Genomic DNA, 21685 nt, shown 5'->3' with positions numbered 1-21685 from the left:
TCCCCAGCGACTATCACCTGAAACCAGTGTCACGTTTAATGATGGCGCTTTGTCGCCACTCATTTGTGAAGTCAGAACAAGATGAAGAAAATGGAAATGTTAAATGCCTAACTAACCTCACCCAGTTTCTGTGCTGATGAAGTCGACCTTTGAGAGCGCTTTTGTTCTCACCTGCTCCCTCCTGTGGCTACAGATGTGTGCTACAGCGACGGTGAAAATGGGATTGGATGGAAATAATTCACATTCTAAATCAATATGTTGCCATTGGTTTTTTCTTTCTATTATAGATCAAAGTTAAAAGCATTTTAAGATAACGGTCTCCCTCTATGTGCATCGTAATGGGAGTTTCTGTGTGACTTGTTTGCATAGCTGGGCCACACTGCTGCCAGGTCTGGAGATTGGGATGTGTGGCTGGGGACGACGCCAGTGAATCAGCTCAGTAAATAATCCCATCGTGAGTATATTACTGGTTAATATTAGGTATACACAAGTATCTCACAGTAAAGTACTGTACAGTATTACCTATTTAAATATGTGCACGCCATTTAAATATAGGGAACATTCCGTCAGTTGAAATGAGGAATTGCATTTGAACATATAGACATGAAGTTAAACAGCAACCTACTTTCATGTGCTCCTGGAAGGGAGGAGGCCCAGTGAAAAGCAGCAGATTGGTTTGGGCGTCAGCGTATCGGTCGTTCACACTCACAGAGCTACGTTGTATTTGTGATAATACCATTACTAATTACACAAGGCCATTTTAGAACTGATGTAAGACCACCGTTATTGGGGAGAATATTTGCTGGCATGCTGCTAAACCTAAGAAGCCATGTTTGGCACAGGCACATTTTGAGTTCTGGCAGTGGGCTGTTCATTGGTGTTCATTCTATTGGTTGCCGGACAGGTTTTGACACACAAACTGGGAAACCCTGCTGGGCCTGCTGCACATGCCCTTAAGTGCGTATTAAAGCAGGCGAGCGTACTCCACTGGCCAGCGCAGGGCCGCCTCTCGCCACTGCGTCACGCAGCGTGCAACCACGTCCCCGCAGAAGCTCGCCCTATTCTCTGCTCACCACTGTTGCTGTTGTTTGCATCGCCATGTTGAGAGCCATGTGGAGGCAATGGATAATGTCGCATGCAAAAAGCATACAGTGGCTTTATTATCCAGGACGGCCATGTTTTATTTTTTAGATTTCTACAAGAAATTAGCAGTTCAAACAAAAAGAAGAGTTTTATTTTTTACTGCTCGTTAATTGTCTTATGACCACACAGATTTATCTTTAAGACTTTGATCGTTAAAATGTTGCTTCCACGTATTATTAACCGAATAATGTATTTTATTATAATACATCAAGGTACATGGGTCTTTCCTTTAAAGTAGAATTTTTTAATTTCAGTACTTTTTACTCAAGTAATGTAGCTGAAAATTGAATCCACGACTAACATATATGATGAATAAAAATATACAGGAAAACATTGTTTTTTTTCTTCAAAATCACTTTTATTCCACAATTTATTTTATCAGGTCTTAAGGCACCCTGAAGAGATGTTAGTTAGAAGTTGTTCTTTCAAATGCGGGCTCCATTTAAGACTGTGTAAACATAGCTTTGAATAAGATAATTTCCTGTAAATCTTTGCTTAAATTATTTCTTTACAGTGCACAGACATTGTGTTTTGTGACAAAAATACAGTGTGAATTAAGTAAATATGATAGATAGTGTATATATACATTGAAGAGTAATAGATTGGCAGACAATCAGATCAACAGGCGAAGAATAGAGAAAACTAACAAACAATCTTTGAGACCCAGATATACAGATTACAGTAAGATATACAGTAGATAGTTACAGTGAACTTTTATTTTTGCAACGCTTTCCCTTGAAAGCGTTCTTTTTTAAAACTGTACCTTGTTGTGTATGTGTGTGTGTTGCCTCAGCCACCATCACTGAGCAGCACCCTGCGAGGCGGAGCGGGACAACTTATCAAGTCCTGGAGGGCTCAATCACATACTGGCTATTGCAGTGAAGAGGTGAGAAAACGGGAAGACGGGAGGACAGACAGACGGACATGCAGACAGACAGCACGAGACCGGGTTGAGGCTACACAGACCACAACACAAAGATGCATCTATAATTCTCTAAATATGACATGGATCACAATGTATTTATATATAGAAAGGTACTTTGTAATTGGCATTTCATATACAAGGATATAGTGGCTACACTTGATTATCAAGGTACGTTCCTCTGAAGTCTTTGTGATGTGATAGGTGAAATACTCTAGCGACGTGTTTGGAAATGTTCTACTTTCTCAATTACGCTATACAGCAAGATAAAAATCCTCTCAACACCAGCAATAATACAGCCGTTCACACAGTTTGGAGAGATGAAAACAACACTTTCTTCCTGACAGCAGAAAGATCTATAAATCATTAAAAAAAATGACATTGGCAATAACACAACAGCTCCAAATTGCTTGGTTGCAATCGCTAAAAGTTATCTAATCACATCAATACTATAAATAATAATAATAATGTCAAGAATAAACTGATTGGAGAATGAACATTGCAACAGGTGAATGAAAGAATGGAGGCAGAGCCTGTGACTTTGATCTTTGAGGAGACGGAAAGAAGGGTCAGAGAAGTCAGCAAAGCAAGACTCAATATGTGTATCCGGGCTGCCCTTTCTACCTATCTACATCCTACCCCTTAGGCCAAATCCCCCAATGCTGTCTTTGTGACATATTCGACACTTCCTTCCTTTCTTTTTAAACATAAACCCTCAGTAAACATGGCAGCCTCTGCGACTGGCTTCCTCGTACAGGGCGTTCGTCTCTGTTACTCGACCACCGTGACCCTGAAAGTAACGCGACCCAGGAACTTATCCCTTTCGTCATTGTTGCGGAGGTTGGAGCCCTCCACCCTGCACTCCACCGGCAGCTCCTTGTTGTAGTCGTCCTTGGTGAGCAGCAGCTTCACAGCCACCAGGGGCTGAACGTAGCTCTCCTGCATCAGGAGAGACGCAGCTGTCCCTCAATAACACATCGAGGTGACCATGTTAGCGTGCTTGATCCGAGCGGGGGGGGGGGGGGGGGGGGATACTTACGTGGGCTTTCTTGCCGTAGTAGGGGAAATACATCTTGTCAATGCGTCCCTCACTGGGGAAATACTGCATTTGAATTGGGGTGTCTCTCTGCACAGGAGAACACGTGTTAGCCAATGAAAAGTACACATTCAATTAAATACATCGCATTATGGAAAATTAATAGGAAATGAGATATTTTTCCATGATCACGAGACAGGACTTGAAAAAAAGGAAAAGTAATGTTCTTCTGTATGTTAGTGAGGAGATTCAAATGGAGTGGAAAACACGCAGTGCTCTGCCTTAATCCGTAAAGGGGCATATTTTGGAGTTTATTAGATTAAGATGGCTAGAAAATGAAACTAGGATGGGTTTAGAGGCACCTGCTTCATGACTTGTTACATAATAAGAATGTGTTAACACCCCTACTGGCTGTATCCTGATGATTTACATATTATCTTACCCTAAAGCCGTCAGTGACAGCATGCAGAAAGAAATCAGACACAAAAAAAAAGAGGGACAAAATGAAAGATCAACAGAAAGAAAATTTTGACACTGTTATGGACATCAGGGATTCTTGATGTGAACGAAATGAAAAAACAATAGACATACAAGTAACCACAACATGTAGAGTATCGTGGGGAAAGCGTATTTACTTTTACTGTGCAGTTGATGTAGGGATCCCCACGAGGCTTCAGGCCAATTATCTATGAGGTGAGGGAAACAGGAGAAGTTCAAACTGATCGTCAAAAGGCTGCAGCATGTGCACAACCAAAATTAGAAATGAATCAAATGAATCGTTTATTTTGGGAACTGTCAGCAGGCGAGTAAACAAATGGAGAATACGACCTGTGGGAAGGAACGAAAGGTTAAAAGGACAAAGAAAAATTGTGAATTTGTAGGTTGTTTTAAAAGCAAATTTCAGTGATTTTTAGATCACAGAGAGTGGGAGGTACCCTGTTCATCTTCAGCAACACGCAGGGTTTTCCTTCAGAATATCCAAAGTTGGTGTCAGAGAGCCCGGAGCAGAGACTCAGGAAGCCCCTCTTGAAGAGGCAAGCTTTCTTTGTCATGTCCTCTGTGTCGTCCTGCAGATAATACTCTCCTTGTTGGCAGTCATAATTCTTGTCCTGCTGTGAATCATTGTATGCTATATAGAGATGATCAGAGATATATTCAAGTTAATGGAATGAATGATTGGAGAATAATGGAGTGGAAATGGATTTTATTGCATCAAGCATTCCATCCTTTTATTATCAATGTGTAAGTACACTTACATTGCAGGAACGACTCCAGCTGCTTGACATATTCTACATACTTTAAGGGGTCAGATTTGTTGAATGATAAATCCAGAGAATTTGGACGAATCACCAACCCTGCAACAAAGGCATAAAGTAAACAAACATAGCGTAAAGGAATGAAATATCCCCAGCGGTAGAAAAAAAAAGCCTTCATTGGAGGTTTTCTCAAATTACAGCCGGACAGAAAGCACTCTCTGATCCAAACATGCTGTACTGCTGATACACAGGAACAGACTTCAACACAGATCAATACAAAAGGTAGCTCCAATGAAGCGCATTATTGTGACAGCATGTCACTGATGCGAGTAGGAATAATGAATGCCCCTAAGATCAATGCCTTCAGTTAGCTATTAGCGTTGTGCTGTTAGGCGAGAGACACAAACCTGGAGAGGGAACGCGGTCTCGATATTTTGGCACGTAGTCATCCAGGGTGAGCAGCAGCACCCACATGGTCAGGGCGAACATGCCGGCCAAGAAACAGTAGAAAACCAGATAGAACAACAGGATGAGGGCTGGAGCAAAGTGAAGGAAAAGAAATGGAGAAGAAAGGAGACATCATGAAAGACAGGGGTCACGTATAATGAACTAAAAGCTTTAACCACACAAGATTTGGGAAAAATACAGAGTTACTTCATGTACAGGCCAGAGGATTCCCCATTTGAGTGCACAAACCCTTTGAGGGAAACCATTTTGGATCAAGAGGGAGATGCTACTTGCCGCTAACAAATCTAAGGCCATTTTTCACTGGAGAGCCTTCAGTTTCAGTTCACTCAAGATTTAGGGATGATGCTGCAGAGCTGAAATCCTCTGAAGCCTAATTTTCACACAAACGCTGGGCTTAGAAAAGGAGCCACAGTTATGGAAACATCGAACTCAAAATGGTTCACCATCCAGCATGCACAGCACGGATGCCCTCTGACCAAAAATAAAAAAAGGAAAAAAAGAGATGCACCCCTCAGCTTCCTGTCGTACATCCCCCCCTTCCTCTCATTCCTCTCCAACAGTATCCCACAATGCACCTGCTTAGTGCTTGAAAGGGACAGAAAGAGGAGAGAGGGAATCCCATTTGACCTTGACAGGCATGCTAATGTGGGCGGCCATGCAACTGCAATGGAGCATCCCACCACACAGCAGCACAGGGGCCCAGGCAGCCTGACAGCCCGCGCCAGCCTATAGGAGCTTGCTGCTACAGGGAGGGTGGCGTGTTACCCCCTCACCCTGGAAATAACTGGGCAATCATTACATAAAATGTGCGGCCCAATCAGCTATGGATACTGCTCAGGAATGCTTTGGCACACTCCTCAGGTATGATCCAGAAAATGGGGAGTGACAACATCTGGGGTCTGCACTGCGATTAATATTTCCTGAAAATGACATTAATGCAGATGATACATATTTATACCCTCCTCTCTCCCGACCCCCCCCCCCCCTGTCCTCCTTACAATCCCTCCTGCATTTGTAATTGATCATCACCAGGTTGATATCATTTGTGAAGAAGACGGTGAACTACTCTTATTACAGGCTTCTCCTTTGACACCTTTCCTACAGGCCCGTGGTGCCACCTCCGCTACGCCACGGTCTCCGTGGCAGCTATTTTAATTCATCCACGCGCAGCCATTTACATGAGGCCTTGTTACCAGGAGGCGCGCATCTTTTGCTCTTACCCCAGCTGCTGCCCGTGCGACCCAGCACCTCCCCGGTCCTCGGGTTGTAGAAGGAGTCCTTCCAGCCGGTCGCGATCTCCTGTTTGGCCGGTTTATCCTCGGTGCTCGCCATGGTGATAAGTCTTTTTGGTCCAAAATACGCGGTAATCTTTCTCTAAAAAAAATAAAACACGCAGAAATGGGGAGCGGGCGATGAAATGATGCGAAGAAGCCGGAAAAGCGGCTGTGAGTGGAGTGGGCGGCGGAGAGAGAGAGAGTGAGAGAAGGGGGGGGGGGAGAGAGAGAGAGAGAGAGAGAGAGAGACAGAGATGCTCTGGTGGAACAAAAAAAAGAAGCGAGAAGGGGAAGAAAAGGAAAAGAAAAAAAAATCTGTGACGTTGACACTAGCCCCGCCGTGGCAGCTGATGCAGTGCGACCAGATGGATGGACAGAGACGCACCGTTACGCGCAGAAATTATAAATAGAGCGCACAATATCTTCCTTTTTACACATCACACTGTAATGGCTGCGCGCGTGTGTGTGTGCTTGCGTGCGTGCGTGTGTGTGTGTACAGACCGGTGATCCATTTCTATGCCTTCTATGGTTCCCCAAAAATATCACACGTCACTGCGATGTATCACAGCTTTTCGCGGCAGCTCTCCTGCGCACCAGTGCGACACGTTGATTCACCCAAAACAAGACCTATCGGCTTCAAGTTTGTTTTTTTGATAGCAATGGATGCACCGATTCAGTCTCGAGTCGCTTTGTTTTGGTGCGCACACGGACACACGACCATGACAGAAAATGCAGCTGTATAAAAGGCCAGTGATAAGCTTACTTGAAGCCCATGAGGATGCCATTTGTGACTGCATAGATATTTGCAGCATTTGCCTCTCCTTGTTGCTATGGCAATGGAGCATTACTGAAATGTTTGAGCGTGTGTGAGCGTGCCAGAGAGAGAGAGGGGGGGGGGGGGGTAATAAAGCTTGCATGTCTGTAAACATGTGTCACAGTTAACAGAACATTTTATCCTGTGAAGGGAGTGAATTAAGGGTAACATCTTGTAATCGTTTTTAATAAATAAGATGCAGCCGCACTCCTTTCACGCACATCCCTGTCCCTGCGTAGCCAGTCCGTTCACATGGTGCCTGTTTTGCCACTGACTTAGATCAAGTGAACCGAGAGAGAAGGAGTTAGTGCACAGGCAGCAGGGGGGTAAAGGGAGGGAGAGGGGGGGCTGACTGTAGTCACTGACAGAAAAAAAAGTAAGACAAAAGCTTAACTTCCAACCCCGGCCCTCCAGCGAACAATCCCAGTGTCTCAGAGATTGAGGAAAGAGTTACATAATGCCCCTTGATGCAGGCTTCAGCCCGCGTGGGGGAGGGGGACTAGTGCTTGCGTTGCATCCAGTTCCTGCTGTCAGATAGAATTTGTTGCATGCAGGCCACAGTCCACTCATACAATGCGGTACCAAGCACAGAACCAGCACGCACGCACACACTGACACACTTTACTGATTAGTGGGAGAGCTGGCAGCACTGATTCATGGGCTAGAGGCCTGTCGCTCTCACTCACTCACACAGCACATGATTCTCTGCGAAGTCATCCCACTGTAAGTCAAAGCCACAGGCGACAAACGGCCCTGTGTTGGAGTGGGGAGGCTGAGATTGACAAGTAGACTGTTTGGGATGTGGGGAGGGGGGGGGGTCGGTGCAAACGCTCTACAGTATCTGTGTGATGTACACAACAGGTTTACTCTTCCTCATAGAGGAAGTGCACACAATCCTCCCATTGTTGAGAAAAGCCCTCTTTCTGTGCTCTCAATTAGCGCCCCCTTCACCATACAGCACCATGAGCAGGAAAACACACCCCATTTGTTCTCAGTCACTCCATCCGCAAGCTACCATAGCAACCCTCACACTGAGGTTGGTTACATCAATGGGAAGCCATCCCTACACTCACACAACATCCTGTCTTTCTGATCATTCCCCAGGGACAAGACAGCAGCATTTCCCCGGGCTCCATGTGGAGGTAAAGCCCTTTTGGCAGCATCTGCTCTCTCACCATGTCGGTGACACCTTTTACATCCCAGAGCCTCTCAAATCACCATAAAGCAAATGCTGATCATTTATGGGTTTTTTTCCCAATACTAGCCACATTCAAAATACCTTCATACTGCTTTCAGTCATTTCAATTAGAGGTTGTTTTGCTTTTGTAATTCAAATAAGGTTCAGAGTGAGTGGACAGAAGGTCTGTGACCCCTTGAACTGGGACATGATTCAAATCTATTCAGGATCGGGACAGTATCGCAAGAAGTCATTTTACAAAGCGTATTTGTTTAAGTGTAAATCAAGTGTTCTCTCTCATCTTTCTAATCATGAACGACAATGCTATCTTTCCCCTGGTGTGGAGGTGACCAATATAGAGCTGATCATCTCCTTCAATCATGGACAACAATGCTCTCTCTCTCACTCTCTCTGTGATGTGGAAGTGACCATTGGAAGCTGATTCAGCAACTCCTCCTCGGAAGGAGGGAGACACCTAAGACTATCGAAGCCAAAGGAAGAAACCTTTGAGTGGGCTTATATCATGACTTCTGTGGGTTTCAACTCTGCTCCATGCTTGCAAGCATTTAATAAATGTCCTGTTCAATGATTTCACACCACTGTTGAGTAAAATCAGATGTGTTAAGATTTGCTTTATGCATCATTTTGCGTTGCATGCCAAACCTTTTTTTTTTTTAAAGAAACATTATTACAGTTTTGGGAAAAGCAAAAAGATTCAGGGTTCATATTTTCTTATTAATTTGTTAGAATTTTATTATAATGCTATTGCAATTTTTAACATTGTCATCAGAGTTCATCAGGGCATTGAAACACTTGAGTCAAAACATTATCACATGACATGGCTGAGTACATGATGCAACTTTTTTAATACAATAAAACGGAACAGAAACGATTGTAACAAAACATACATTGACAAGAAATATGAATGTACCCTGTTTCAGGATAGTCCAGTAAATAATTATATCCCTGATCATTTCGTCATAGAAACGTGTAATTTAGTTGTAAGCGGAGTCAAACTATATGACAGCGATTACAGAAAATCTTCAAATCCCCACATACCGTAACTAGACACTCTCACAGTCAATACACACACTTCTAGTTTATTTCCAATGCAGACGTGAGGTAAAGAGAAGTTCTGACAACAGGATGCTAAAATACAAAAATCCAGTAGGATTCCCTCAAAGAAAAGCCCATCCTAATAGTGAATGTGCCAGTCCCAATTAAACAATATCATCTCATTTCATTTTAGTATTTAGTTTAAGAATAAGGACTGTTTATCCTGCAGGTAGAATTAATGATTATTAAAATCACACTGTCCCAGCTTTCCAAAAGGCTACACATGTGTCTCTGTTTTCAACATTTCATTGAAAAATATATTGTTAAATTAAGAAAAGGAAAAATAATAACCTTTTTTTTAGTTGAAATTCTGCTCTTTAACTCTTTCCTCACATTGGATGAGTCTCAACTCTTCCCTCACAGTGGATGATGGTGCACTTCTACACGGCCATCATCGAGTCCATCCTCCATCACCGTGTGGTACGCTGCAGCCACTGCCAAGGACAAGGGCAGGCTGCAGCGTGTCATCCGCTCTGCAGAGAGGGTGATTGGCTGCAATCTGCCGTCTCTCCAGGACTTGTTGGCTTCCAGGACTTTGAAGCGGTCCAGAAAGATTGTAGCAGACCCCTCTCACCCCGGACATAAACTGTTTGCGCCCCTTCCATCCGTCAGGAGGCTGAGGTCCATCAAGGTTTAGACCTCTTGCCACACTAACAGTTTCCTCCCTTCGGCAGTCGGGCTCATCAACCGCACTCACTCTACATGTACATACACTTAGTCACTATGACTATGCACGTTCTATTTAGCTGGTGCACTTTATCTTTATTTTTATTTTTAATGTTATCTTTATTTCTTAACTTACTAACACATAGCATATATTTTATTATATTTTTATCTTATTGCTGCACTAAGTTGTCTGTTGTCCATTGTCGTACTTTCTTCCTTCATGCAACAACTGCCAAGTCAAATTCCATGTATGTCTGACATATGATGGCAATAAACGTTTCCTGATTCCTGGATGAGTTTAAAGAAATCCATGATTCTGTGGCACACTGTTGCTACGGCTGTTCGTGCAGCTGCAAAGCCAAATCATTAGCGCCCCCATGTGGGAACATGTAACAACCCCTAAATATTAACCCAGCCAGATAAAACAGTATAGTAAGAGATACCAGTGGCTTGATGTGTGGAAAGAAGGAAGGATAAGGATGTTGTGCCATAAAGAAATGAGGTAAAAAGTGGTTTTTCATGACTGTAAAGTCTAGTGAGGACAAACAATAAGTCACCATCAACAAACCATTGTGGTCCCATTTCTGTGTAACATTTAAAATGTACCCTTAAATTAGTTAATATAGACAGATAAAGTGAAGTGAGGTTATTTTGTGTCTGCTTTGCACATTAAAGCTCATGTCCTAGTTGAACCAAGGATCTCCCTGCATCCGGTGTCAAGGCTTGTACCAATTCATGGAGCGTTGGAGAGCTCTCTCCCAGCTATGGAGGACCGGGATGTATTCCAGATCCGGGCTGCAAACACCACCATTGGGTGCTCCTTGGGGCAAGTAGGTTTTTTCTGTTATCTGCAGCTTTTTCAGCTCTTCCCTTGTCCTCCAGAATCCTGCAGTGGAGAACAGAGGGACACTCTGGTGAAACAACATTAACCCCCTGCTTCCGGCACGCAACAAAACATCAACAACAGATTCATCCGTTGCGTTTTATTTGATTAAGCACTGCCTAATGCATAAGAATCTAATTACATAATATGAATAATTAAATGGAAAACCGGTTACATAACATTGAGAATATTTTAAGTTTGCTGCCAGTGCCAAAAATAAAAATAAGGCTTTTGATCATAACTCAATGTCATGACCAAGCCTTGTGATATTTTTAGCGAAAGAAAGAGTAACACTGAAGTGTCTAACTGCTCGGCAGAGCTGCACAGGAAGTTATAACTACAAAAAATAAATGTTTCAAATTGGAAATGCCTTAATAAGGATAATGTAGATTTGCAAGTCATTATCTTTGTACCTTTTCCAAGTCCGGCGAGAAAAGCAGCCCCTAAACACGACATTTCGTAGTGTTGGGCTCTTGATACCTTTCTTCCAAACAGGTCTGCAGTCAACTGCATGACAAAGTCGTTGGTCGAAACACCGCCATCCACCCTGAGAGAGAAAGAAAGCTTACTCAATTACACTGCAACTCACTTAACTATAACAGTATCAGAGAAATAGACACCTGTAATGCATTGGCAATAAAGACAAAGTGTATTAGTAGGCTGTGTACTACGGAAAAAATACTGTTATTTCTCATTTGCTGGCTGAAATTCAAATCATACAATCAGATATTGTCAGCTGGAATATTAAAGGGTTGTGAGGAGACTACGAGGGCTAAATGTCTATGTTGGGTCTATCTGCTATATTACTACTATAAGATTATCTTTTATTTACAAAGGGGATGAGGGAAAACTGCACCTGATCTTTGTGATGGGAATGCAAGTTTCTTTCAGCATGGTCTCGTATAGCTGCTTGTTCCTGCAAAGAATAGCAGGAGTACAATGGGGACCATATCAGTTGAATGAGAAAAGAAAGTCAAAGAGAAAAACTAAAAGGAGAGACTCACCTAAAGGCGACGGACTCCAGAATGGCTCGAACCAGATGACTTTTAGTGGTGGAAGGTTTGAGGCCCATAAGGGAGGCACAGGCTTTGGGATCATTATGCGGAGCCTTTGGTTACATAAAGTACATAAACAACCAGTCAATTGTCTTGAAGTGAAAAACCAGACCTGGAAAAATAATGTATGATGGGGTCAAAAGTTTATTATCAGCACCAGTGCAGCTATACTATTTCACACGTAGACTGTGTGTAGCTTATAATTATACAACAATTAGAAAACATGAGATTGTAATCACATGCATGTAAACCACAAACATTGATGGCACAAACTTACAAAGGCCAGTTCACAATGGAGGGCAGAGAAAAACAGAGACACAACCATGTTACACAGAGACCAAATAAAAACACAAAAAAGTAAATCCATGCCTGCATCAGTTATACTGTATGTGCTCAAGTAAATACCTATATTTGTTTTACTCTGGGGGAATATGATTGTGCACACATCTGAATATAAAAGTAGATTGAATTCTCTTTGACATCGTACACATCTACCTGCAGGCCACTGAAGGAAGGGACGAAACACACTCCGTCTGAGTGGCTGACACTGTAAGCCATGTCGCTGGTCTCCTGGACGTCCGAAAAGAGCTCTGCGATTACAAACACACGTTTCACACAGACCTCCTGAATCTGAATATTCAGTGTAAAAAAAAAAAAAAAGTCTCTTTAACATGAAAAACTGGTCCCAGCATTTTGTTTGTGACAAAACATTGTGAAGCCCTTCAACTAGCGGCCACAACGTCTTGTATTATCAGAGCTATTGTGTACAACTCATTGCTCACCAAGCTCCTTTGCCCATTTGATCGCAGTGCCAGTGTCTGCAGAATTGCCTTCTGCCAGATACACCACCTCGGAGCCAATCTTCCAACCCACCAGAGGATACAGACCTACGAAGAAAAAACATTGGCGTGTGATGTGCCTGTATGGACAAATCTGCATAGAATAATCTCATCATGTGTGTATTTTGCTTTACCAGCTACGGACGTATGCGGTTTGCTCCCGGTGTTGATGTCCATGAAGGTGCCTGTTCCCATGGTGATCTTGACATCACCCACGTCAAAGCAACACTCTCCAAACATGGCCGCCTGCTGGTCCGCCATCTACGGCAAAGGGAGCCAGTTGTACTCAACACGTGTGGTCTCATCTAACCAACACAGGAGATGTCCATCCAAAGAAGGGCATCTCTCCACAATGAATTCTAACTTCCTGTCACACAATCCTTGCCTTTGTTTAACTAAATGTTGCTGCTTGATTTTTGCAACAAATTTGATGAGTCGTTATCACACAGATTAAAGTGGGATCTTAACAACTCACCACTGACATGATGGGAATGGACACTCCGAAGATGGACGGGTCCGTGGAACCAAAGTCATGGCTGGTGCATCATGAGAGAGAAATCAGAAAAGAAATTAGTCATACTTTTCATCCGAAATTTATAAGAGAACAAATAACCTATCACATCCAGAAATACTGATACCATGCATTTTTTCAGCCAATGAAAACATTAGTTTACATTCACAGTTCAACAGAAAAATGAAGAGTTTCAGAGAAAAAGATAAAAGAAAGACAAGAAAACAGGACAAAAAAAGAAAATTTTGTGCAGCAGAATTGAATTAAATATCTCACAACCAACCATCAAAGAAGCTATTGTGTGAATCCTGACCCACAGATGGGGAACCAGTGACACAGGGTGGATAATGAGTGAAAACATTGAGTCGTAATTGACAGCAATCCATGAATCAAACGCTGTGACAAACAAGAAGAAGACCATTCAGCATGTGTGGCTGTACGATATATTAAATGGAATCAGTTAATTCAGTTCAAACGTGATGATTGGAAATGCTGCCTGCCTGCCTGCCTCGGCGCATTCTGCCCATGCACATCTTCCACTAGAAGCTAGTTGGACAGCAACTGTACCAGCCATGTTCATTGTTTACGTTGGTAGTGAGAATTGTGGAGGAGTGGCTTTAGAGGGAGGCCTGAGAGGACAGGATGTCAGTACTTTTGTTGCTAGATTTAGCTCTTTTTGGAGGTAGAGATGTCTTTCATTTGAAGATTTGGTTATGCTGGGTCGGGGTTGTTGGCTGGATCTTTATATTTTTTTATTTATTTGAACATTTGTATTTCTTCTGACATCTTGGGAACAGATCATTTTGGCAATTCAGAAAAATAAGTTTATTTATGCATTTACATTAGAAGATTAAGATCAAGATCAAGTGTCAGATGGAATTTCATGAAAATGGTCGACTCACTCTGTATTTTCTACTTTGGGGAAAATAGAGAGAGGCAGCGAAACAAGAAAGCTGAGAAAGCCACTCCAGCACATCTGTGAAAAAACAGGGAAATGACAAAAGCAAACTCACACAAACATTAGAAAGAAACCGTTTTTAAAGGCGACCAACACCAGACCTGATAAGAGTCGAAGATTCCTGTTGAACTGGCGTTGGAGTAGTCAGTGGCATGGACCCGCCCTGCAACACATTCAGTTACACAAATTACTATTTCACAAAATCTATTTCCAATAGGTCAAAAAATAAGAACCGTGGTGCCGGTCCTGTTTCAACCCCTCCTCTCCACTCCCACCATTTGTGAGTTTGAACAGGATCCAGGTGTCTATTGTTCCAAAGCAGCAGTTATCTTCAGCGACTGCTTGACGAACCTGGAAAAATAAAGAAACACGAGAAGGCCGATAATATGATACAATCTTCCCTGTTTGCTATGAATAGTTTATATTTAAATTTTTACAACTAACACGTTGAGCCTGGAAGTCTTGTTACAGGTGTGAGTTTCGTCAGTAAACTGGTTTAAATTTCCTTCTACACTCACGCGCACACACACACACCTGCTTGTAGTGTGTTAGGGCCCAGACGAGGCGGAAGGTGACATGTTGAGTGGAGAAGACGATAAGACTTGCTGCGAGTGCCCGCTTCTGCCTGGTCAGTAAGTAGATCACCTTCATCGAGGCATGGATTGCCTGTGGTTTGTCATGTACACAATCAGCGCCATATTGGAGGGAGGGACTTGATATTCAGCAATGATCCTAATGCTACGATTAGATTATTTAGAAGTTCTAGTATGTTATCTTGTCTCTTAAATTCCAAAACGGAGATGAAAAGCAACAGAAGACTCACTCTCATTGTGCAGGAGGTGTTCCAGGATTTTACCAGGTCTGCAGCCCTCTGGTCCTGCCAGCTGATGAAGTTATGGAAAGGAACCCCAGTTGTTCTGTCAAAGTGAAAACGAGGAAGTAAAATGTACCTCAGACGAGCCATGATGGAAAAGAACCACATGAAGAATGCTACAGAACTGCTCCTACGAGTACTATGTTATTTTGAGGGCCATTTTACCTGTTCCATGTTGTGAATGTGCCTCGTTGAGTGGAGATGCCCATGGCGCCTATCTGACGCATTTGTACTCCTGCATCTGTATTGCGAGCCATGTGCACACACATGAATTGGAAATGTTGAGAAAGAGGATGAGATTTTTAAAATTGGCACTGGCCCATTGGCCTTATTGTTTTTGCTTTCTAAAGACAGATTGTAGATCAATGTAGCATCCTGGGTTTAATAACTGTCTTAAACCGAGAACTGGAGTTTAACCGACTATCAATGACAACAGGATATCAGATATTAGTGTTTCTATGTGATGTGGAGAAAACATCCTTCTACATGGCATGAATTGCCCACTAAGGGTGTGCCTACTAACATGTCCAATAAACACTATTCACATCCTAAGACTTCTTTCATAATTGGAGCAATGGGGGATTGTGCGACTGTACCTTGTACAGCTCCTTTAACTACAGTGATAAACCCTTTCCAAATTGCATCTGGATCCATCTCAACGTATCCCGTTTCTGGATACAAAGGAACAACCTAGGTAGTATTACAATAAAAAGAAACATGGAGATTAGCCTTAAAATAATCTAGTTTGTTGAACAAGAATGGGTAAAATGTAAAGCAAAATGCAAAGCAGGAGGAGGAAAAATACCTCGGTGGCGCATGATCCTCTGACATTTGCCTCCTTGTCATAGATGTGACATCTGATTGACGTGGTTCCAACATCCACTGACAAAATGAAGCATTCCTTCTTGAAACTGTACCTTCGACTTCCCATTGTAGAGACGTATCTTCTACTATTCCTCAAATCAGTCCCACAACCTCCATGGTCAGCTCATATAGGACTTGTTTACCGGCTGAATGGATGGCCTGACCCCGATACCTTATCTGCATCGGCCGGCTTGTTGTGGTCGTGCTGAGGCTGCAATGAAACCTTTGGACCGCAGATTCTTTGTTCAGTTTAAGTTCTACCTGTTTGATTAAAAGTTTCAAGTTGTTCATTTTCATGTGCACAATGTTACAGACAGGTCATGTTTGGCATTGGAAAACTTCCACAAAAAAAATCCTTTGATGATGAAGTCCCCTTAACTTACAGTGTACTTTAGTTTCATGAAACAGTCCATGTACATTTTTAACAGGTCCTACACATACATAACTGAAGGAGTAAAAATGTGTGATTTTAGAGAAAAGAAAATATAAAGATCTGCCCTGAAGATGTTATTTATACTTTTATTTTTGAATAAGTCCTTAATACTAACAGGTGTTTGAGGAAGACTCAACTAGTAAAAGGGACCAGTTGCCAACAATCATATGTACCAGTTATACAATGATAACAACTAATTATACCTCATTATATCAACGTTGTAATTTATAAATAGACGATGCCCTTTGCTCATAGTAGTTGTGAGACTAATGTCCCTTAGGTCGGTGGGCAAGTTACACCACATATATTTATCATGCCTATTCAAGAACACAACAATGGAAAGCTTACATTACCATTCACGGAAGACGAAGGACAGTTCACAAAAAAGATGTATGCCCTTTACCTCTTTTTGCCCATTAAGTTACTTAAGTTGACGCAATTAACTTACACATGGGGATGGAATGCGTCTTGTCTGTACAACCAAAGAGGGAAGAGGCACATACCCAACAGGTTATATGCTGTTTTTACTCATAATCACAATTTGTTTTGGCATCGGAGGACCTGACGAGACTTCCATGGCACGTTGACACGGGATAAAGCTGACGTGACGGTTGACCGACTCAAGTCGGTTGGAGCTAATTGGCTACATAAGAGAAGCTAACAGTCAGAAATTTGGATTTTTGCGGTTAGCGTCAGGTGAAGAGAAACATCCCGTGTTAGGTTTCTCTTTCTGAACAGTATTAATTTGATGCCCAAATATTCACCATAGACGTGCTCATAGCAGTAAATCCGTACTTTACTGTCACCCTGTTCGGAGGAGATTCCAAAAGTTGTTGTCGGTGATGATTTCCCCTGCGCGTTTAACCTCGACGCTTGATACCGCGCGGGCACCCGTAGGACTGGTCACGCATGCGCAGTGCGTGGATCAAATCGGCCTCATGCGGATGTTTCTAGCTCGCTCCACGTGTATTCTTCGGTAACTACGCTTGTGGTGGTGCAGCAAAAACAATGGCGAAGAAAAACGTAAGAATTTATTTGCCTTGATATTAACCAGGTTGCTGTGATTAGTTTGAGGTGATTTAAAAACTGCAGGCTGGCACACAGGAACGGACAGCCAAGCTGGGCCACTATTTTAATGTGAATGTGTATTTTTCAGGCTACAAGGCTAAGTAAAAAGCAAAGCAAAGTTGTCACCAGTGAAGAAGTAGAAGAAGTGGACAATGTCAAAACTGGTAAGTCATTTTTTGAAAAAGTCATTACAAATTACATCATTGTAAGTCATTACAATTAAATGAAAAGGAAAATTACAATGACTATCACTGTTAAAGCTAATAACGTTATATGATTAAATATGCAGCAGGGTACCGTACAGTGCAAATGCATTACACATGTTTGAATAAAATTCTGAGCTGTTCCAGTAACAAAGCTGCATCTTTGACTCTGTGGGATTTGGCGTGGTGTCATTAACCGAGCTTCTTCCTCTTCAGATCCTCCCATGGACATTGTGGTTGGAAGTAGGTCCACGGTATCCGTAACCTGTGAGAAGAATGAGGAGGGAGAGAGCGATGGTGTTAAAAAGGAAACCAATGAAGCCAATGGAGCCAATCAGCTGAAGACACAAAGTAAGGATGGTTCAGAGAGTAAAACAGCGGTGTTAGATAAAAGTCTCAAATTATGTGTTATATAGCGAATCTCTTGTTTCGGGCACTATAGCAACAAATTTAATTTTCACACTATTTTCCATTGCAAGTTCCTTATGATGTAGCTGTAACATTTTTCCTTTGTTTTAGTAAAAGGGAAACGGAACGCAAACTCCTCTGTTGACAGCTCCCCACCGAAGAAAACTAAGCCCAACGATGACGGTATGAACTCAAAATAAGACCATCTGCTAAATGCTTGGTTTTGTAAGGCGTACAGCCCTCTTGCCTTTACACATCTCCTCTTCTCGTTTTTTGTAGAATACTGTGTGTATGTTAGCAACCTGAACGACCATAAAACATTTGATGATGTTAAAGACTCACTGGCCAAATGCTTCATGAATCAAAGTATCCTGGTTCAAGACATCAGATTACACAAATTCAAGTGAGTATGCTGTTTAACATTTTAACAGTCAGTTTCCTTTGAACCCTAAAGTAAATTCATTAGATTGTCCATTTGTCCAATCTAAGTAATATTGCTGCTTTTAACACTAAATGTTTTGCTGTTGTAGAAGATATGCTTTTGTAGATTTGGCCTCAAAGATGGACTTGACCAAATGTTTGACGTTGGATGGAGTAGTGTTGCATGATAAGCCGATCACTATTGCCATAGCGACGTCCAAATGCGCAAACAAGGCACAAGGTCAAACAAAGCACAAAAAAGGTAACTCAACTAAATATGATTGTTTTATTCCACATTTATTTAAATTCTAAGTAACTTTCTATTTTATCTTACGATGCAGCGGTAGAGATGTTGAAAGGACATGAATTTTTTTTATATTTACCTGATTAATGATACGATCTGGAAATGTTAAACAATTGATGTAGATCAATGTTCAACATATTCTAGTCCAAGAATGGGGATAAAGATCTAATGTCTGACTTGTGCAATGTGCTCTGCTTAGCCAAAGATGAGAACTGTTTGTTTTTGAAGAACGTCCCGTACAACACAACAAAAGATGACCTTCTGAAAATCTTCAGCTTGGCTGGTGATGTCAGGTTTCCTGGTGGGACAAAAGGGCCAACACAAGGGTGAGGGCTGAAAGAACCTTTATTACTGTCTGCTTCTTGACTATACATTGCTGTGTAAAATAAAATAATTCATTTTAATAATGCAATGGTTATGATGTTGATGCAGAAGTCAATATATGCGTTTGTTATAAATACTGAATGAATAATATTTCTCAACAGCATAGCCTTTGTTGAGTTTGAGAATAAAACTGTCGCTCAGAGTGTTCTGCAACAAAAACAAGGAGTAGTGATTGAAGACCGGATTCTGGTTGTGGACTCAGCCGTCAAAGCTACTGGAAAAAAAGAAGACAAAAAAGGTACATAACGTTTAGAAAGGTACTGTCGATAAGATGACCCAATGCTAGTGAATTGTTCTTTAAATTAGTTTTTCATCAATCAATTTAATAAGGATTTGGAGATTTACTTCTTTACCAAATGTACGTCTTCTTTCTCACAGCTGAGGTGGCTCCAAATAACACCTTGTATGTGTGCAATTTGCCATTCAATATCAAAGAAGATAAGCTCCAGAAAATCTTTCAGACAGCTCTTGGCGTCACCATGCCAAAGGGCAAATCAAAGGGGTGAGAACCTATACAGTGGATGTTCATTTTTAATGAGTATTTCAATATTCTGGTGAAACATATGTAGTCTTTTGCAGGTTTGCGTTTATCAAGTTTGCCTCTGTGGAAGATGCTGAAAAGGCCATGAAGGAGACCCAAAACATGAAAATCCTCAAAAAGCCTCTCAGAGTACAATTTAGCAATGTGCAACAGAAATCAGGGCAGGGCGAAGGTGTGTATTTATTCATTGTTCATGTAATATTGAATAGCAGAAAATGCCTTCCAGGGGTTTTCTAAAGTCAGTTTTGTATTAATGAGTAATGAAAACCAGTTTTTATCTTTAGTTCTATATAAAACACTGGTTGTGATGGGCCTCGCCACGAGCACGACTGCAGAGACTCTTAAAATGGCCTTTGAAGGAGCTCTCAGTGCAAGGATACCTGTCCATAACGTGACCGGAACCTCAAAAGGGTGGGTAGCCTAAAGTTATCTCTATATTGTCCTGATTGCAATAATGGTTTACACTGACGTGTCATCTGTTACACGTTTCTCAGGTTTGGCTTTCTGGAGTTTGAGAGTGAAGAAAACTGCAAAGCTGTCAAAACAGCCATGGAGGACTGCGAGATCGATGGACACAAAGTGACAGTGGCTTATGCCATGAGCAACAGGTTAAAAGCTCCTGTGACACCTGGTGGGGAGCCTGCAGGTCCGGGGGCTGGCAATGGTGGGCCAGGCGGAAAGAGGTAGCATTCCAGTTAAACTTGCTGTAACAAAGACACGTTGTACTTGTACCAGTTTCAGGCTAGATTGATTTTATTATCAATAAAGTTTTACTAGTATTGTGTAAACATGTTTGCTGTTATTGGTATACGCCCAATGATCATCTCTGCAGGTACATTCATATAGTCAGAGCATCTTGGCATCTCTTTGCTCATTTTGTTTTTTCAGCATGTGATTTAGCTAATTTTTGACGAAGTTGCGTATTTAGAGTGTTTACATCTTGTGCTTTCCATGTGGGGCCGAAGCGATAAGCCAATTTAGCTCGAATAATTGCATTCCTGCTATTCTCTCGCAGCTGTTTTAGAATTGTTCTTGTAAATGATGATTTGCTAAATGTATCTAATATTTTGCTCTAATCTGTCAAATTTGATACAGGGAGAGCTGGTTTTATCTACGCATTTGTTTTAGTAGCATTTGTGTTTTTATAAACGACAAAGGTCAATTACTCTGAGTTTACGGTCTTGTTTAAGATTCTCGGCTGGTACGCTTCCTTTGCGTAAGAGTTTTTTAAAATTTATTTCAGGTAAGAAGCGTGGAACCGGCTAACAACAGGATGCTTTTAAAGGAGTGGAAAATAAAGCCGGAGTCTGCAAAAGTTATCATGTAGATATCTTTTCTTCTTTAAGATCTTCAACAGGGAGTCTGCAAAATTTTTGGTTGATACGACACTTTTTCCACAAATTTAAATGTCTTCAGAATCAGAATTGTATTATCTTTAAACATATTAACGAATCCGAATAATATTAATGAATCCAACGAACGGATAAATTGATGGAGAAGCCCTTATCTTTCAGTCCACAATACACACATTCAGCTACACACAAGTGCTCTCTCAAGCTGGGCACCGGTTAATTCACCGCACCTTTCATGTAAAAACGACAGCACAGCCACTATCCGGTCAGATTCTGGTGTTTATTGTCCCGTCTAAAGAGCGCGAAGCACAAGAATAAAAGTAGCGGACCAAAAATTGCGGGGAATAGGGGGTCTCTGCTCCATCTTGCCATCAGTTTGGGGGACCTTGGCCTGAAAAGACCCAGGCTTTAAACCATTTGAACATTAACTGAAATGTATTTCATTTAATATCCTATCCTGAGGTTTTGTCCTATGAAAAGCTGTAATGTAAATGTGACATTGAATACATTTTAAAACCACACCAGCTGTGTCATGAGTTTTTTTTGTAACGTTTGATGAGGAACCAGATTTTTTTTTCTTCAGGGAATTACTGAACTCTTTCCTATTCCTTCCCCTCCACTGATCTGAAATGATATCACGCATAAACAATCCACATTACCCAACCATCGGCTCCTCTAATCACTGAAGATTGCATTTATTGCACGGGTAAGAGGAA

The 21685-nt window shown here is 41.8% G+C and overlaps 3 protein-coding genes across 9 annotated transcripts; 1 reads left to right on the top strand and 2 right to left on the bottom strand.

Moving 5' to 3' along the window:
• Positions 1–2439: 2439 nt before the first annotated feature.
• On the bottom strand, positions 2440–6306 carry atp1b3a (ATPase Na+/K+ transporting subunit beta 3a). The gene is made up of 7 exons (XM_037459300.2): positions 6046–6306; positions 4765–4893; positions 4358–4456; positions 4037–4230; positions 3737–3787; positions 3105–3191; positions 2440–3004 (listed from the first exon to the last, which is right to left on the bottom strand). The coding sequence occupies exons 1-7, from the start codon at positions 6155–6157 to the stop codon at positions 2837–2839; spliced, it is 840 nt and encodes a 279-aa protein (XP_037315197.1). The 5' UTR covers positions 6158–6306; the 3' UTR covers positions 2440–2836.
• Positions 6307–8939: 2633 nt separating this feature from the next.
• gk5 (glycerol kinase 5) lies at positions 8940–17174 on the bottom strand. 7 transcript variants are annotated; one of them, XM_062557597.1, is made up of 17 exons: positions 17085–17174; positions 15798–16117; positions 15589–15682; positions 15158–15233; positions 14942–15035; positions 14653–14784; positions 14394–14469; positions 14220–14281; positions 14063–14136; positions 13125–13185; positions 12784–12910; positions 12593–12697; positions 12306–12400; positions 11760–11863; positions 11612–11671; positions 11169–11302; positions 8940–10758 (listed from the first exon to the last, which is right to left on the bottom strand). In XM_062557597.1, exons 2-17 carry the CDS (start codon positions 15921–15923, stop codon positions 10589–10591), a joined length of 1590 nt encoding a protein of 529 aa, XP_062413581.1. In that variant the 5' UTR covers positions 15924–16117; positions 17085–17174; the 3' UTR covers positions 8940–10588. The 7 variants fall into 7 exon arrangements, with proteins under 7 accessions (XP_062413581.1, XP_062413582.1, XP_062413580.1 ...); XM_062557598.1 differs by having other exon boundaries at positions 15798–16079; positions 17054–17149; XM_062557596.1 differs by having other exon boundaries at positions 17054–17147.
• A 17-nt stretch (positions 17175–17191) lies between these two features.
• On the top strand, positions 17192–21490 carry LOC119209750 (nucleolin-like). Its single transcript, XM_037459282.2, has 12 exons — positions 17192–17312; positions 17446–17521; positions 17777–17911; positions 18080–18151; positions 18248–18371; positions 18499–18650; positions 18892–19018; positions 19178–19314; positions 19455–19578; positions 19656–19789; positions 19902–20028; positions 20112–21490. The coding sequence occupies exons 1-12, from the start codon at positions 17298–17300 to the stop codon at positions 20302–20304; spliced, it is 1416 nt and encodes a 471-aa protein (XP_037315179.2). The 5' UTR covers positions 17192–17297; the 3' UTR covers positions 20305–21490.
• Positions 21491–21685: the final 195 nt, after the last annotated feature.

This window comes from Pungitius pungitius, chromosome 15 (genome assembly GCF_949316345.1).
Source record: "Pungitius pungitius chromosome 15, fPunPun2.1, whole genome shotgun sequence".
Lineage (NCBI taxonomy): Eukaryota > Metazoa > Chordata > Actinopteri > Perciformes > Gasterosteidae > Pungitius > Pungitius pungitius.
Note: the sequence above shows the minus strand (reverse complement) of the source record. Positions and strands in the feature narration are given on the sequence as shown.